This window comes from Amphiura filiformis, chromosome 4 (assembly GCF_039555335.1).
Source record: "Amphiura filiformis chromosome 4, Afil_fr2py, whole genome shotgun sequence".
Lineage (NCBI taxonomy): Eukaryota > Metazoa > Echinodermata > Ophiuroidea > Amphilepidida > Amphiuridae > Amphiura > Amphiura filiformis.
The window spans coordinates 29,518,160-29,537,210 of NC_092631.1; the positions used below are offsets into that span (position 1 = coordinate 29,518,160).

Genomic DNA, 19,051 nt, shown 5'->3' on the forward strand with positions numbered 1-19,051 from the left:
TGAATAAAAAGCAAGAAAAGATTATAGAAAGAGTGAAAGGTAAAGATGAGTAGGTTGGGAGCACCCCCATAGATAAATCCATGAGGGCAAAATCCAGCTTCTGCACCTATTGGTGCAGGTGCTGGCAAAGGGTTATTTTCAGCTCCTCGACACTGGGACAGTGCCTCCCCTTTTACAGTAAGTAAAATAAGTACAGTATAATTTTCATCCGAAATATTTGGATTAATTGCCCAGTTAGTTTACACTAACAATAATATTAACATGCTTCTTTGTTTAAAGCTTCATGGGAAAAGATAAAAAAATCACTTATTTTACATAATTGGCACTTTCTTCTTCTTCTTCTTCTTTGCGTTACGGCTCAACACTCCAGGTGGAGAAAGGCGAGTCGGAATTGTGTGCGCGCAAGTGCTTTGATGCTTATTACTGGAAATGGTTCTGTAGTTGCTGTATGAATGCTTTTGGTTCTTCTATGTTGATAATGTGTTGAGGCAAGTTGTTCCAGTCAATGAGAGTTCTGGGTATAAATGAATACTTGAAACAGTCTTTGGATGAGTGAAGTTCAATAAATGATTTTGTGTGGGATCTCCTGGTAGTCTCCTGGTGGAGCGTTTGAACGGGTGCAGCAGTGTAAGTTCGAACTGGTATGGACAAGTAACCCTCGTAGGATTTTTGAAAGACAGACATGCGAGTGATCTTCCTTCTCTCCGCTAGTGTTCTCCAATTCAGGTCTTCAATCATGGTAGATACACTGCTACGTCTATCATAGTCTCTGTTCACGAAACGGGCTGCTCGTCTTTGTATGGCTTCAATCTGATAAATTTGGTCTGCTGTATGTGGATCCCATACTGCTGCACAATACTCAAGTGTTGGACGAACTAGTGGACGATATGCCAGATCGTTTATGTCTTCAGTACACCCATGCAAATTTCTTTTTATAAAGCCCAATAATCTATTCCCCTTTGCTGTCATGTGGTTAATGTGTTTGTTCCATTTTAGGTTGTTTGCGATTTCTACACCCAGGTATTAATGCGAGTCTGTTTCCTAGAGGATACCTCCTTCTAATAAGTATGTATGAGTTCTTGGGTTATGTGAATGTGTTATTTTCAATTTCATTTGCCATGTGCGCTCCCATTCAACAAGTCGGTCAAGGTCAGGAGGTCTGTAGGAGGTCTGCGTCTTTGTCATCAGAAATGGTTCTGTAGATCACGCAATCGTCTGCGAATAATCGTACATTGGAGGTGAGATTGTCAGGCAGGTCATTGATGTACAATAAAAATAGCAACGGACCAAGCACAGTGCCTTGCGGAACGCCGGATTTGACACTGGCCCAGTCCGAGAATTCCCCTCCTATAACTACCCTCTGCTTCCGGAAAATTAGGAAGATAGAAATCCAGTCGTGGGTCGGTCCTCGTATTCCATAATGGTCAAGTTTCAGCATAAGTCTTTTGTGTGGCACCACATCACAAGCTTACGTCCGTCTGTCCTTTTTTGTCCAAGGTCTTCACAAAGTCATAGGTCGTAAGTATCAGCTGGGACTCGCACGAGCGATTTCGGCGAAAGCCATGTTGAAAGTCAGTCAAAATATCGTGCTGGTCTAAATGGCGCTTGATGTTAGTATGAAGTACATGCTCTATTACCTTGCAACAAATAGACGTCAGGGAAACCGGTCTATAGTTGGAAGGTTTCGTGCGGTCCCCTTTCTTGAAGATTGGAGATATGTTCGCGCATCTCCAATCTGCAGGCAGATTGCCTGTCTCAAGAGAATGTCTAAAGATGGTGGTCAAGGCTGGAGCGATCTCAACAGCGCCCATCTTTAGTAGCCGTGTCGGCACGCCGTCGGGTCCCGTCGCTTTCCCGGGGTCAAGGTCGGTCAACAACTTCACCACACCTTTAACAGTGATGTTTATACGAGTTACATTTTGTTGGTTTGTCTTTGGCATGTTGGTAATATTCTCCTGTGTGAATACTGATTCAAACTGCTGGTTCAATATGTTGGCTTTCTTTGTTGTTATCTGACACCAACTGACCATTTAATTTCAGGGTTGAAATACTAAAAGAGTCAGTTTTTAGACTCTTTAAAAAGCCTAGAATTTCTTGTTGGAAACAGCACATGTGTCTCTAATATAATTACGAAACTTACCACGTGGCAGACGGTTCACAAACTTCCGAAGGGAACGAAATGTTTCTCAATCTTCGGGAGAGTCTGACTCCTTAGCACGATTGTAGGCTTTGTGCTTTTTCCGATCAAGCCATGGTATGTTCTTACTAGAAGACAGCATCTTCGAGGGAATATTAGCATCCATTGATGCAGTCATCCTATTTTTGAAATCAGTCCATAACTCATCCACAGATACAAGGTCATGAGCAATATCTTCAAAAGCATTACTGATTTCACAGAGGTCATTTTTAATTGCCTCACAATTAGCCTTGTTATAAAGAAACACTTTTCTAGGCTTACTTCTGTTGATGATGGGATTTGTGTTGATGGTAATCAGGGGAATGCCATCGTGATCACTCATTCCTGGTATAACAAAGACTTTGTCTACCAGGGTGGGTTTGAAGCAAAAAGCAGGTCCAAAATATTTGTTCCACGGGTGGGCTTTCTAACCACTTGCCCGGACCACTTGGTCCAGCCCAAATTCATTTGAAATGTCAATCAGACTACGGCATAAGCGGCATTATGGCCTGGTTTTCCCAATCGATATGGGATAAATTAAAATCGCCTCCAAGCCATATGTTGTGCCCCTTTGTCAAATCGATTTTTGACAATGATGTTTGTAGTCGGTCAAGGACCTCGACTACCCCGTAGTCCACTTGCCCATTGTGCATACTCTGGATATTGAATTTAAGCTTAAAACTCCGATTTAATTAATTTGTGCACAATTGATAGATTTTCACAACTGATCATCTTTTCAGTCACCGTACTCCCTCTGTTTGTTAGCTTCACAAGTGGACTACTGACTTTGGATTGTGGTTTACATGCTTAACACGGCTGTCTATGAGCTTCTATGGATGAGATTGTCGGATTCCTGGCCTACTAAAATTGGCCATGATGTAATGCATCTTTAAATGGATCTGGCTTGTGATTGGTCGCACAGATCTCGTTATGGTTTAAATACTCTGGGCACCTGCCATTACCATAAATAACTACATGGTACATAACCATGCGGCCTTTGTGTCGGCGGGAACATGAGCGCGTCTTGTACCATGGTTGTATTTCCAGGCTTTGTGCGTGCGGTTAAATTGGATGATAAACAAGTATGATTGACAGTGTTTGTGTTAGGGAACGAAGTCCCATTAAAAATTGAAAGTCCATAGTCTATTTTTAACTGGAACTTATGCGATTAATAAACTGGTAGATTCTAAAATCAGAATTGTTCAGTATTGAAGTGCTTATAATAATGACATTATGATGTTGCATTCAATAATATAAGCCTACGTATACTTTACTTTTACTGTCACTAATATAATTATATAAACTTTTTCATAAACATTTTATACTAGTATTTTGATGTAATAAATATCAGTATAATTTCGAGTTCAACTGAATGCTTTCATCATGATTAATAACATGTTTTATTTATCAAAAATCGACTATGGCATAGTCTATCAAGGACCTCGCTACCTGAGTCGGGTGGCCTGTAAAAGGCTCCGACAAGGATAGACTTAGACCCAACAATTTCAAATTGAGCCCAAAGGATCTCACATTGTTCATCCAAGTCAACCCGATATGAGACACTCTTCATACATGTACACCGCCATGAGACCTGTCATTATCGCCTAGTGGCCTAACTTTTCTAATGACAGTATATCCCGTTGGGAAGATCTCACTATTACTCACACCTTCAATTAACCAACATTCCGTGCCGATATCTGGTTGATGAGTGTCAAGGCATATGGCTAGCTCGGCCACTTTGTTATTATACGCTTTGGAAATTTATTACCATCACCTTCATCTGCTTGGTTTTTTTTTTTTTGGAGAGTTTGGACGTGGTTTGTCAGACCATTTGGTACATTTTCCACCTGTATGCGTACTATCGGAACATTTGGTATTTATGGGCGACGATGTTGCAAGGGGTGGATTTGCAGCAATTGGTGGCTTGATGTCCTCTTCACTACTGATAGAAGACAATGTGCCAAAACTGTTGTTGGACAAACGGGTGGTATGAGAACTGAACCGACTCTCGCCGACTCAATGTGCTATTAACATGCATTATTTCAATATCTAAATTCGGAGTAAGACCCTTCGAAATAAGGTGCCTTATTTTAAATTCGGAGTAATGACCCTTCGGAATAACAAGCCTCACTTTAAATTCGGAGTAATGACCCTTCTTCGGAATAACGAGCCTTCGGAACAACGAACCGTCGGGGTAATGACCCTTCGGAATAACGAACCTTATTTTAAATTCGGAGTAATGACCCTTCGGAATAACAACCCTTAGGAATAATGACCCTTAGGAGTAATGACCCTTCGGAATAATGAACCTTCGGAGTAATGACCCTTCGGAATAATGAGCCTTGTTGTAAATTCGGAGTAATGACCCTTCGGAATAACGGTCCTTCCGAATGACGACACGCCCCGTTCAGTGAAGTACTGTGTAGACTGCATAGGCTCAGAAAGGTTATTGGTATCACTATCAGTATGATGAGTTACTCTGAGATGAAGCACATTTTTCAAGAACCTTGGAAGTAGGCCTAAATTGTAGGTTTGAAACTGGACGGTAATGCATGAGGTCATTATTGTTCAAAGATGCTTTTTTCAGAACAGGGGTAATAATGGATGTTTTAAGATCATCAGGGAACACGCCAGAAGTCAAAGAAGTAGGCCTATTAACAATTAGCTACAATTCTACACAATGTGGGAAGCAAGACATCAATATGCTGCTTTACCAGCCAAGTCTTGCTCACTTTTCTTTCAAAAGTTCTATAATAATTATGCAACAATTTTTTTTGCTCTTCATGAAACTCACAACTAATTCTATTCAAATTATGCATTCTTCTGAAGGTCGAGATTCCAATCTTTTCATTTTAGGAACTTTAATAAATCACGAGTTGCACGTCCGGTTTAGAGCGCAAGTTTACCAAATTCAGGGCCACAGTCATAAGGTAAAACTGGTCGTCTTTGCGAGTCTTGCATAAAAGCTTAATGCAATCGATTTAGGCCTACTACCAACCGCGGTATTTAATAAACCGATTTATTATTGTACTAATAGTATCACAACCGTCAATTCAACTCGCTGATAGGCCTACGGCACCTCGGTACCATTTGGTTAGAACTATCTTCAGTAGATAGCAAAAGTTTACATCAGAAGACTAAATATCTGGGAAAAAATTATGTTTGCCAAAACACATTTTTCAGTAACAATTTGACAACAATGAAAATGTCAATATAGTGTTTTCTCCTAACACGTTTTTTACTATCCTTTAGGCCTATATAACCCGACATATAACGTTTGAATAAAATCAAAACGCATTTATTACACGTTTATATAACGTTTTAAAAGTGACGTTAGAGTTCATCAAACGCATGGCGTCTGTATGTAGGCCTATAATACTAATTGTCCATAGTAGCTAGGCCTCCATGTCGCATGTATGTAGGCCTATAATACTAATTGTCCATAGTACAGGGTGTCCCAGAAAAAAAACCCGCGTGAATAAAATTGAACATAAGTCGAGAAATAGACATTAGAATCAAACAATTTAAAATGTAGCGCATAGCCTATTTTATTGTGCATCACATACAGAATTTTTATTTGATTCGTTTGACTGGTTGCGAAGAATTTAACGATTACATAATGCGCTCATCAATGCAGTTCATTCCAAGTTTGATCAACAGCCGCTTTTTTCATACTCGCTCACCGCTTCCTAAAGTTTGTGTATCTCATTAAATTTAGCCCACATTATCTATTTTATAATCCGACGGTGTTATGTTATTCATGCTTTCACTGAAGATGAATAAAAATTTGTCCGAAAAAAAACTTTGATTTCTGCAATTGGAAGCTTTTCAACTTTAGTTTCTTTAGGTTGTGCAAATTTGTTATATTTTAACTTTCCAAAGAACATTTGAGCCAAGAATGATAATGATCAAGTGCTTACTGCTTTTACCGTGTGATTTGTGATACCATGCAACATTAATGTTGAAGTTTTAAAAGATTTAAACTTTGCATTACAATTTCTTGGAAATATTCCAAAAACATTAATGTGTGTGAGAAATAATTTAAGCCAGCTGGAATTCTGTATGTAATAATTCTTTATGCAACATTTATATCAACATTAACGAAAAAAGATATTTACAAGTACCTAACCCTTACATGCAAGCTTTCATTTTCAATATCGTGCAGATTCTCAAATTTGAACACAACCTAATTAAATGTTTTGCAAGAAAGATTTAAAAAGAACAAAAAGGATTTCACCGAACAAAAAATGAAGCCGATTGACAATTAACTACTAGTGCGCATTGTGTTGAATGATCTTTCTTTCAAACTTTGAATGAAGTGAATTGACGCATGCGTTATGCAATCGCTCATTTCTTCGCAATCAATCAACCGATTCCAGTAAAATTAACGTATAAAATGCAGAATAAGATGGGCTACACGCTGATTTTTAGATTTTGGGATTCTGATGTCTATTTCTTGACTTACATCCAAATTCATTCGCCCGGTAATTTTTTGGGATTGGGAACTAAGGGACCTGTCATTTTCTTTGGAGGTGAGTCTCAAATTATGAGGGGGTTATATTTTTTCACAACAATGGGGGTGGGGGGTGGGGATGGGGAGGGGTCACAAAATTATCAAAGGCTTGACTAAATGTCATTTAATTTTTCTGCACGCTGCACGTACACGCATTCTTTCCTGACTTTCCTTTTTGAATAATTTGTTTTTGATGTGTGTGTTCAAACATAAACTGAGATAGGCCTACGGGGGTCATAAGAAATCTTCCGAAGTACAAATCCCAGCCCATCATCGGGATTCAATAAGAATGTCTATAGTTTCAGGGAGAGCGTGGCGCAATGGTTAGGGTACTTGCCTTTAGTAGCTTTTAGTGCATGAGGTCCCGGGTTCAATTCCCGGCGGTGGCGATTTGCTGGGATATTGACTTGGAAAAAAAAGTCTGAATTTAATTGGCAACTTCTGTAGATTAAATTCAGACTTCCGCTCTCCCGGCGTGGTTCATTTAGAATTGGGTAAATGAATCACGAAAATACTCCGTCCTTCGGAGGGGACGTTAAGCCGTCGGCCCCGTGTGCAGAGAGCCATACCTGTAGGCCTACATGTATTTCGCAGCCAGTTTCGAAAAGAGTAGGGTGTTAACCCCTGACAGTTCCCAACCCGTGTTCAAATGGACCCCAATGGAAATAAGCTTCAATAGAGGTTTCCAGGGTTGTCAAAATCCGAACTCAAATTAAAATCATTTCTGTAGAGTTCATTACTGCTCGGTAGGCCTACCCGGTATGAGTAAAACAAAATGTTTTCTCGCCTATTTTTACGATGAGGGGAGCCCGATGGTGATTTCAGGTTCTAATTCTAAATCTTGCGTTTACAAAGTCGTATCTCACTTCAGACCTCTGCTTGCCTTAGTTTTTGGTTCCAGGCTTTGGTCAAAGGCTGAGGAGTGGGGTAATTAGTAAAGTCTCAGAAAAATACGTGTCTGCTTTTAGGCGCCCCGTTTTCTGCCCGCTTGTAACACATCGTCATGATTTATTATTATTCACAGTATGTTACAAATGGGTATCCGTAGTATAAAACTTTATCTCACTTTACTGCTTTGAAATTAGTAACAAAAAAAAATAACAACAGGTGTTTGCAAAGGGGATAGATACTTCCACGGATAGCTTTGGTATACAATCTACAGGTATCCTTCCCCGTTGTAATCCGGTAAAGTTATTTATGTAATATGTAAACAAGCACAAGGGTGGTTGAAGTTGTCATTAGTTCGTGAACTTAGACATTGAAACACCTGGAATTACTGCAAATCCTGAAGTTCATGTTCGCAGGAAAATGGAGGATCCGTTCCAACGTTGTAACCCGAAAGAAAGCGGTGATGCTTCATCACAAAATACAAATTTAACACCTGTTCACGAGGATGCAAATGGAGATGATTTTCATGTGGCGAGACCGCTCTCACGAGCCCGTGTTTCGCGTCAAGGTGCTATACGTGACAAAGAGGGATTCGGTCGTCGATATACATTGAAGAAAACAAGTTTGGCATTGGATGAATGTCTGAGCCCTTCGAAACGCGGAGAAGAATTTGACGTAAACTCCAAGAAGTTTAGCAATTCACGGTAAGTTTTATGAACTTAATTATAAATAAGTTTAGGCCATCATTAGGGCTTGGCATGTTCATAAAATTTTGAAATTTAATAAATTTAAAATTGCTTTCATTAAAAAGAGAATCATTTAACTTCAAAAATGAGGGGTCAATCATGTATGTAGGCCTATAATTCATTGGCAATGTTATGAGGAAAAGTATGCTCGCCTGAATGTCCCAAAATGGGCCAAATTGTGTGTCCCAGCATTTAATGGCTTCCTATGTCATAACATGTGTGTATGTATTTTATGGCTAAATTTTTGAGCACGAAGGGCCATTTTACAAAACTTTCGCCAATGTTTCATGAAATGTGGCTTTCATTACTTGATAGTATCAAATATTATTCAAATGCAGATTTTCTAAAAATCATGCTACATTGGAGTTTTGAGGGTCAAAATCCAAATTTTCTTCATTTTCCTATTGGATTACACAGTTAAGACAGGATCTTGGAGCACAAGTAAGCTTAATGAAGCCCGCCCTCACATGTTCAAAATGTGATCATGTCTACCATCATGGCGGCATGGGAATTGAAGTAGTAGATTTGCGTCCAGAACTTTTTGAAATCCCACGCGGCTTTTTTTCATTATTCATTATTTCTATTCTAGTATTAGGCACTTAAACAAATTACCCCCATTCACGCTGTACAAAGTTAGAAGTAAAGGAAATCAAGAACATTGCCTACAAATCACTCGTTAGACCTTCGCTGGAATGCTGCGCTGCAATATGAGACCCTTACACCGTGGACCAAATCTACCATCTTGAAGCTGTGCAGCGCAGAGCCGCCCGCTTTGTCAAAAACAACTATGACAAGCGCAGCAGTGTCACCGACATGCTACAAGACCTGGACTGGCCGCTACTTGCTACCAGACGGAAGATATCTCGTCTAAGCCTATTCCAGAAAGCACACGAAGGTCACCTAGCCGTCCCAGTTCGAACCCTACTGCACCCGATAACAGCGCTTTACTCATAAGTCACACAGCAAGTCATTTATTCAACCACAACCATCCAAGGACTGCTACAAATATTCCTTCATACCACGATCCTTTAAAGGGACCATTGAAAGAAAAACATATTTGGTATCAAAATAAAGCTAATAACATATAGAATCCATTTCTAAAATTATAAATAATTTTCCTTTATTTTACCCCCAAATCAGCAAATAAAGACAAAGCGCCCAATGTCGCGTCGTTCCGCCCAATTCATATGTGCAGAGACACGTGGCAACCCCTGTGACGTCAAAGTGGTTATCCTTCCCGCTGCATGGCAACACTGCATAGTCCAGACTTGGTCCTAAAACAACGCATGAACGTGTTTACAGCAATGAACTTTTATGTGCCTTTTAGGCCTAACAAGTTAGTATATAGGCCTATATTAATAATATAAATTATATATTATAATATAATATAAATTGCAAAGCTACAATGACTTCTATGATAGGCCTATATATAAATTCTAGCTAGGCCTACAAAATTGGCCAACAACGGGGAAACATAAGTTAGGCCTAGGCCTTCATATTGACAAAGTCAAAGCTGTCAGTGCTAGCTGCTCGGCGCTTGCAAGAGAGTATCATTTGTCTTGACTGAAGCATTCTGATATAGCAACTCTTTACTTATATTTCCTCTGAAATATCTGGTGAGGATAGGAAAGAGAAGGCAATGGTGTTTCGGTTAGCCCATGACATGCGACTTCATTTCTTTAGAGCTTTTAGGCCTAATTAGCCTACCTCCCGGGCGTGCAGCCTAGGTTAGGCCGTATAAAATTAATATTTTTGTTCTCGCCCAGAGGATTTTCATGAATTGATGATGGAGGGAGGTGTTTTTTTTCAGTGTAAAATCAGCATTGTCTACAGTTTTCGGTCTTTTCCAACAGTGCTCGAGGAAACGATGACGCACTTTTTTTTTCTTCAAATGTGCGATTCTGAGGGATAAACCCTCTAGAGTAGACCCTACCACAAAAAGACTTGGAAGTGGTCCTTGTTCTCTAATAAACTTATTTATAGGCCTATGTATGAAAAATTCATAAATCATTCCAAAGTCTAAAATAATTGAAAAATGTATTTTAAAAAATCTGACAAATCTCAGAAATTGAGGAGGGAGGGGACGAGAACCAAAACATTAATTTTATACGGCCTTAACCGCCAGGCCTAAAACGCCCATAAGCCGATCCTGACTCAAGTTTGGAAGCTGAATTGCAGTGATTAAAGTGTGTTGCTTGTTTCTAAACGGTCGCTCCGTGCAGAGACACACTTAGGTTCAAAACACACCAGGTTCAAAACAAAGGTCAGGCTCGGGAGAGCGAGTTGGCGCGGCTGTTTCCTCGCCTTGCACCACTACTGAGGTCCCGGGTTCAACTTCCAAGCCCCTAGCGCGCGGCCCAAAGACTCATGTGAACTTGGTTTATCTCGATCCCGCAGGTTTTCTTGGGATCTCCAGTTTCCTCCTGCTTCTCAAAAATCGGTGATTAGTTGTTTGGTTATCAAAACTTCCTTCACCCAATGAAATTTGGGGAGCTGAAAAGATAATTGGTGGATGTTACAATCCAAGTGCGGCTAGATTTGCGACAGGTTCGGCAGCATCCAGCCTAGATGATGCGATCTGATTGTGATAAGTACCATGGCAGCGAAATTACAGCGCTTTGAACCCTCCGAGATCTGGGAAAAGGCGTTATTATATAAAAGCCGAAATTTATTTTTATTTATTTTTAAAAGCCTATGAAAAATGAGAAACAAATTTGAAGATAAAGAACCACGAGAGGAACATATAAAGGCCACTTCAAACAATCATATGAACAATATTTACTGTCAGCCTTTAGTTTACGTTATGGAAATGCTTATAGGCCTAATCCAATCTCAACTCCCACTGATACCTTAAAGTGCAAAGTGTCCGAGCGTTTTATCAAAGGTAGGCCTACAGTTACAAAGTTTATGTTGATTGGGTAAATCTTGTAAAATACAGCGCGCCTGGCTGGATATTTCGTTTTTAGAAATGACGGGAAATGACTGACATCAATTTCGCATAGCCTAGGCCTACCCCGGTCCTACCATCCATGGATTAAAATAAGTGTAGGCCTATAATATTTCCCATTTGATGTTTGTAGCATAATAGGCTTTTTGAAGGCCTATGTAGGTTTATAGGCGCTCCTCGTAATTTATTTCAAGAAAGTTTGCATGTCATGTTCTTCTGAACCAACTTCTTCATCTGCCGTTCAGCTACTACCCCAGTGCCAACGGCTCAAATAATATTGGCAAGTCTCCCGTATATTACACATGGTAGGCCTATAGGGAATAAATTTGCAAAATAAAAGGGCCTAGGCCTACTTTGCATTGTTTGGGGTATGAAAATAAGCACTTTTGAAAGTTAACTTATGGAAGAAAAAGCTTTTTTATACCAATTGTCAGGTTTTGGAAAAATAATCATCTCTTGAATATTTTTAAGGTAGGTCCTACTGGAAAAAATACATAGGCCTATAATAATAATACCCACGGGAGGTGCTCGCGCTGGCACATCATCTGCAATGTATGTGTTACGACCAATCTTGGCGATATTCCCTCAACATCGTCACTATATCATAGGCCTATAGGCATACTCATAATTAGTTTTATGCCATTTAGGGCCTACATAAAGTCATCGGAATCATGGTCATGTTGACCGGGGGTTGAATTTATGAATAAGTAAAATAGGAAGCTGCTTGATGATGATAAAAAAAACAATTGATCGTCCCCGCCCGCTTCCTTTCGCATGGCATTGCAATTGAGGGAGTCTGAAATGTTTAATGCTATTTTCTTTATTATAAGGGAAAACTTCTTTTTTAAATGTATCAAAAGTTAATAATATTGTCAATAGTTTAGATTTGCTTCTGTCCAATAAACATTTCAATTTAGAGGCTTTGTTTTAATCATCCTCTCAGAGAACCATCAAATAACAAGAGCCTCGATCCTATCATCCTCCTCTACAAATTACACAACTAGTAGGCCTAATGTCCGGGAATATACATAGGCCTAAATGATCCATTTGCATTGTAAAAAATAATAATAAATGATAAATAAAAAGGCCCTCCACTTCCTCTTTTTGATACAATGTGGACAATCAACTGGAATTTTGTTTTTACTTGACCTTTAAATAATTATAGGTGGTTGTATTACCATGATTATTGCATCTGATATTTAGATCGCGATCGATCGCTGTTGTCAAATTATCCCGGCAAAAATGTCAACGCAACACAAAACGCGTAACCACAATGACGTCATCAGGAAAGCGCCCAATTTTCTACTTTTTGATCAATGACGCGATGTAGCGTCGGAAGGGGTAAATCGAGTACGTTGTTTTCATTGTATTTTATTTCTAAAATAGTTAGTTCTTCAATTGTTTTAGATATTGATTCTATATTTTATGGGCTTTATTTTGATACCAAATCATATTTTCTTTCAATGGTACCTTTAAGGAGTGGAACTCACTACCAGAAGACACAATAACCATATCTGACCCAATCGCATTCAAAGCTCAACTACAGCAGCTGTTCAAGTAAATAAGCAACAAAAAGCACACACACCGCAACCGGTTCACTTTTCCCCACTTGGGGTGTTGAACTGTAAAGAACCAGAACCAGAGCCGGTTAGCACGCCAGGCACCACAAAGCATGCAAAGTGCATAGCATCGGAATTTTGGTGATCCCCGTCATCTTTTTTACCGTTTGAGGCAGTATCGCGCTGCTCATTAAATATTCATGAACCCAATCACGTCACATTCACATGGACGGTCTTAATCGCTCGGAGTGGAGGGATTGATCAGGCATGTTTTTATGAATCTTAACCATTGTAACAGGGGTCAGGCATTAGCATATGGGCTATTTCATTATAAATGACACGTTCACAAAAATGGCTTTTATCATATCTGGTTGATATAATTAGGGTGATAATGCAGTGTTATTAACTTAATTCTAAGTATGCCACAAACTACAAGCTACATGAGCATTTTTACAGAATTCTGTCTATTTTTTGTATAAAAAAATTGCCAAAAGGTACATTTTTAACCCAATTTTGGAGTCCCATTTCATTTTGCCCATGTATTCTGAATTAATTCTTTGAAAAATTAGGTACAATCTATGGCAATGTGCTTGTTGCAATGAAAATATGATATGTGTGGAACATCATGCAAGTTGAATGGTGAAAATTGGTGCAAAAATGTTAAAATTCAGAGATTCTTGCAAAATTGGCATTTTATGTTAAATAAAAAAATGAGTGTCCTCTCCAATTCATGCCTCCATTTTTGTTAACATTAAAGAGGAAATATAAACCCTTACCCTACCTGTATAATCTGTGTTATATTACCAATTGATGGGACAGGGCACTGATTGAGGAATTCATTTATTTTACATACAGTAGACCACTTGTTCTTGATACCACAGTTCCGCGTTAAAAATTTGTCCTCTCCAGAACTGAAGTTAATTACTAATTGTTGAAATAAGAAGGATTATATCATAGAATGTGAAATTTGTAGAGGAAGAGTGGTCTTCCTTCTACCAAGGTGGCACATGATTTGGTATTTGTTGCATTTTTGTTTTCCTGTATCCACGATTCTGTTTGCAATTTAACAAATGTCCTCTCCAGCACAATTATGTCATTTCCATGAATTGGTAAACAAACTAAAAAATAAAAATTTCAAAGAGCCAAACCCACAAGAAATATTTGCATTTTATTGCAAATTATGTTAAACCACTTTAGTGTTCAAATTATTGTCCAGTTGTTGAGAACACATATGATATTATTCTGCATTGAACTTCGGTTAGCTAAAAATTGCAATATTCCTAATTTAACCAGAATATTAACCCTGTTTGTAGTGGATTTTAAATGCTGGGGATCTTTTATGCAATAATATTGATGCAATAATATTGATGCAGCTATTTCTAAAGTTAAAGTATGCTTTATTATGTGTTAAAAAAATGTGTCCTATCCAGAACAAATGACACAGGAGGGGGCTTTTATTTTAGGTTTTCCATGACTAGTACAACAGATTGACGCAGAATACTCACTTATGCATCAGTGTAGCTATTGGGCAGATCAAAATGACTATTTCATGAATTTTTCATGTGAAGATAAAGTTTATCCTTAAAATATGTAGTAATTTTGCACCATTTATCTGGATTAGTATCAATTTACTAATTGTTTTATATTGAAACTGGCATATTTAAGACACTGACGTGTAAAGGAACATGTCAACAATTATTACAGACTAAATATGAATAAGTATGAACCCAATGTTGGTTACATATACTCTTTCAAAGTTGTGTATTAAATTGTTTAAAAAATGTCCCTCCAGACGGCAGCTATGTTTTACACAGCAAAAATTCAATTTAATTTTTTAATGGTTCCTGAGGGTTTGACGCTCTAATATTTTGAGAATTATTGACACACCATCTGAACTTTGAAATGATAATGAATTTGCATGAAATAAATGAGTTTGAATTTTGACCCCTTTTGGGACTCAATGTTGTCATTTATAATGAAATAGCCCATATATTCATGTGGTTTTTTTTTCAAGATGGCTGCTGGCTACCGGCGTTGCCTGGCCTGTCATGCTTGTTGTACAATGTACTGAACTACACGCCCGGGACTCGCGGTGAACAGGCAACACGGGTGAACAACATCATTGCAGACTCATTTTCACGGTTTTTACGACTGTTTTACCAACTTCAAACTTGCTGATTTTATGTTTGAAAGCCATTTTTTCTTGTTTCTGGTAAATAATGAAATTTTTTGCAAATAATGAAAAAATATGCGGTAGGTTTTGGAGCATGCGGGCGGTGGACGCAAATCTACTACTTTAATTCCCATGGCCTAATGATCCATTTAAATTTATTGGTTCTTGTAATTTTTTGTTATTATATTATTTTGATGAAATAAGAATCACAAAATGTTCTGGTATTGAGTGGTATGTATGAACGGAGTTCATTATATATTTTCATGACTTGAAAGGGTTGTTTATGCCCTCGTGCCGCAAGCGGCCCCTCGGGCATTAACAACCGTTTAGTCATGAAAATAATGAATGAACCCCTAAATGATAATATTATCATGAATATAATTTCTAGCGCTGGTATCGGCAAGCATTTTGACAACTGTCAATAATCAGGCCTAAATAATACATGTAGCTCCCCAAATCGTCCCACAAACCTGGCAAATTTTGTGACGATCCGGGTGCAAAATTCGGCAACTTACATGATGGCACAACACGCTGCGGGAATACCATGAAAGCGATACGAAATGGCAATGAACAGGCATGAGACTTTTCCTAAAATATGACCCCCTGAGATCAATGTGAATCTAGTGAAACATTGGAGGGTGGTTTATGGTGTGCCTATTATGAATCGTCAGGCAAAGTTGATGAAAATAAAATACCCGTAACAATACAGTGATAACACGATTTGTTTTGGCGCTCGCTAGAATTTAATATGCTAATATTGTATGTTGCGAGTGTACAGGTTGGTACAGATACAGAGATGAAAAAAAACCCATTGTGTGAAAGGTCAAATCGCAAATAAACAGCATCTGTATCTTGGTGTAGATTATAGTCATCCAGTAAATAACATATGTGACCCCTCGGCACAACTGAGCCCGGATGTCGCCAGTGCCACTATTGAGATATGCTCCATCAAACTTAACAATAAACAATAGGAAACAAAGGATTTATTGACTGTTTTATTGATTTTTCACTACTTAAATGTCAAGTACTACAGACATGATATACATCATTTTAAAGCTAATTTCAAGCAGAATATTTTGGTTGAATATCTCAAAAATGATGATTGGCGACTTCAGGGCTCAGTTGTGCCGAGGGGTCACATATGAGGTAAAGTTATAATCGAATTCTGGAAAGGAAAAGAAATGTCAAGTAACTATGTCAATTAATTTATATAGGGGAGGGATGAAATACTGAAGTAACGTGACTAGTGCCAGACTCTGAAACATGTAAAAGACAAAGACTGACTCGCCGCATCGCGAATCGTACTCGCCGCTTCGCGGCTCATAACGCGTGATCGCGAGTCCGACACTATCGCGAGTCAGTCTTTGACAAAGACTAATAACCACTCAGCTGCAATTTTAGCACTGGAGCCCACCATTCAGAAGCCAAAATTGCACCATTTGATAGTCAAGAATTTGGTCTATTTTGGCAAGAAATTGCCAAATATAATATGCAAAATTTTCATCAAATGCCACCCAGTATAAATATATTTAATTCGGTAGTAAATCTGATCAAGCCAGGTATACATGTAGCATCAAAAAATGCTCACATGACACATCAATATGGTGTTGGTCTAAAAAGTTAAAAATGAGCAAACATTACTCTTGAAAAGGTCACAAGTCATCAAAATATATTGGGTGAAATTCATGCATTTAATATATACTCTATGAAATACCAGTGTTGCCAAAACTCTTCAGGGCCAAGGCGCTGCACATTGGCTCACCAGGCCGCGATAACAGAGTCTCAAGTAGCCCAATTTTTAAGCTTCCAAAAAAGCGCCCAATCCGGGATATTTGGGCAGATTTACTAATTAGAATGCAAATCACCCAATTGGGCGGAAAAGTTTGACTTAAAAACTTCCAGTCACTTAAGGGATCTAAAATGAGCGTTTATTATGTTTGACAGTATTTTTTGGGACATGAGAGCACCTCAGACCTATCGAATTGCATTCTGAATACTGAAGCATGTCTTTCTGATATCAAATAATTTCCATTTTTGAAAATTACAATATAATACAAATTTTATGACAAATTATAAAAATTTGATATTTTTAAAATTTTTGATATATAACAGTCCTCGAAGTAAATTATATAAATCTAATGATATATTCTTAAAGTGTATGTAGCAGGAAGGAAAAGCCGATGGTCAATTGAAAATTTTGACCTTTCATATTGAAGATATGGATTTTTTCCCAAAAAGACCTAATTTTTTTTGGTGTTTTGGGGAAAAAATCCATATCTTCAATACTGAAAGGTCCAAATTTTCAATTGATCGTCGGCTTTTCACCCCACCTACATACACTTTAAGTATAAATCATCAGATTTATAAAGTTTACTTCAAGTACTGTTAAATATCAAAAATATCAATTTTTAATGATTTGCCATAAAATGTGTATTAAATTGCGATTTTCAAAAAATCAAAATTATTTGATATCATAATGACATTCTTCGTACTCAGAATGCAATTCGATATGTCTGATGTGCTCTAATGTCCCAAAATAAATACTGTCCAAACGTTCATACCCCAGCCCTTAATGGTCAATAAATGGTTACAAAACCCATTGTAAAATTGAAATTTGGAGCTTCAGATACTCAAAATCTTCAGCTAAATTTTTTGAATTGTGTGCCTAAGGAGTGGCATGCATGCCTTAATGAATCTCCCACATGGGGTGTGGCGTCACAGGCAAGCCTGGAAATATACATGTATGTATAATTCACATGAACCTGAGCAATTTATTTCAGAAAATTGCTCCTGGTTCCAGTTTTTGCACTTGATGCAGTACACTGGAATGCTAGATTGTAATGCAGAAAAGGATTTACTATTTGAAAATTGCTCCTGTTTCATCAAATATTGCTCCTGGTCTTTGTAAAATCCCAGTGAACCAGGAGCAATGTTTTAAAAAAACCAAATTGCTCCTGGTACCAGTCTGCTTATTTCCAGGCTTGTTCACAGGTAATGCACCAATCAATTTCAATCCCGGCTCTGGGGGACCCGGGACTAGTGGGGATTTAGCAGCGGAAGTACATTTTGTCAGTGTATTTCCCTGCTGGCCAATATGCCTTGCTCATCTCCCACTCCTCTTCCCCCCCTCTCTCTCTTTCTTTGCATTTTCTTCCCCCCCCCCCCATTAAATGGACAGACCCAAGGGGTGTTACACACCCATAACCCCCCCCTGCAAACGCCAATGCTGTAATGGGCTATTCCAGTTGAAATCCATAGTACACCCTCTATGAAAGACATTCATGTTACTGGCTTAATCTTCCATAGTGTACAACATACTTTAGGTTATGCACCAATCAATTTGAATCCCTGCCCTGGTGGACCTGGGACATAGCGGGGAACAAGCCGGGATCTAGCCGGGGATGTACACACAAATGGTGCCCGCTGGCCTGGCGGTTTATAGCCGGGAATAAAGCAGGAGTGTACGATAGATTGTCCCCACAGTGCCGGGATGATACAATGGATAGCAGGGACTTTGCCGTAGATTTAAAAATGTTTGCCTGCCCTACCGGGACGTTTATAGCGGTGACTTACCAAGGATGCCATGCTGATGTCATGCCTGAAAAAACTGATGCACTCACGACTGCATGATAAGAATATTACTTTAATGTATTTATGGATCTCTGAGATTCTGCGTGCAATACGCAACAACTCCAAATAGGGTATGGTATGTGGTCCCTATAAATAACTGGCCAGGAGAGAATTGTCTGTAAACACAACCAATTTGCAGATAGGCCTGCATACTATTTGTAGCAGGTCTACAGGTAGCTGGTATCAGATACACAGGAAAGGTACATGATTTGAAGTTGCATCATGCATTAATGCCCAGCTGTCAGTGGCCGCAGGCCGAGGCTGTACAGTGGTTTTAACATTTGCCCTCGCTCACGCTGTAGGGGGATGGATTATACAGGGATTGTCACACAAGGCCCGGCGGGGACATAGGGGGATGTACAGTATATTTGTGCCCTACACTGCCAGGACTATAGCGGGACAAGGCGGCCCGGGCATCC

The 19,051-nt window shown here is 38.8% G+C and overlaps 2 protein-coding genes across 2 annotated transcripts in view; one reads left to right on the plus strand and one right to left on the minus strand.

Moving 5' to 3' along the window:
• Positions 1-420: 420 nt before the first annotated feature.
• LOC140150104 (uncharacterized) lies at positions 421-969 on the minus strand. The gene has a single exon (XM_072172107.1). It carries the CDS (start codon positions 967-969, stop codon positions 421-423), a length of 549 nt encoding a protein of 182 aa, XP_072028208.1.
• Positions 970-7,876: 6,907 nt separating this feature from the next.
• The window catches only part of LOC140150778 (protein unc-13 homolog D-like), a 106,862-nt gene continuing 95,687 nt past the window's right edge, over positions 7,877-19,051 (plus strand). The window contains exon 1 of the mRNA XM_072172891.1: positions 7,877-8,281. Within this exon, the coding sequence (XP_072028992.1) occupies positions 7,998-8,281 (284 nt within the window). The 5' untranslated portion in view covers positions 7,877-7,997. The remainder of the gene's footprint in view (positions 8,282-19,051) is intronic.

Excerpts from the sequence above, each read along its gene's own strand:
- LOC140150104 (XM_072172107.1), bottom strand. The coding sequence starts at position 969 with ATGACAGCAAAGGGGAATAGATTATTGGGCTTTATAAAAAGAAATTTG.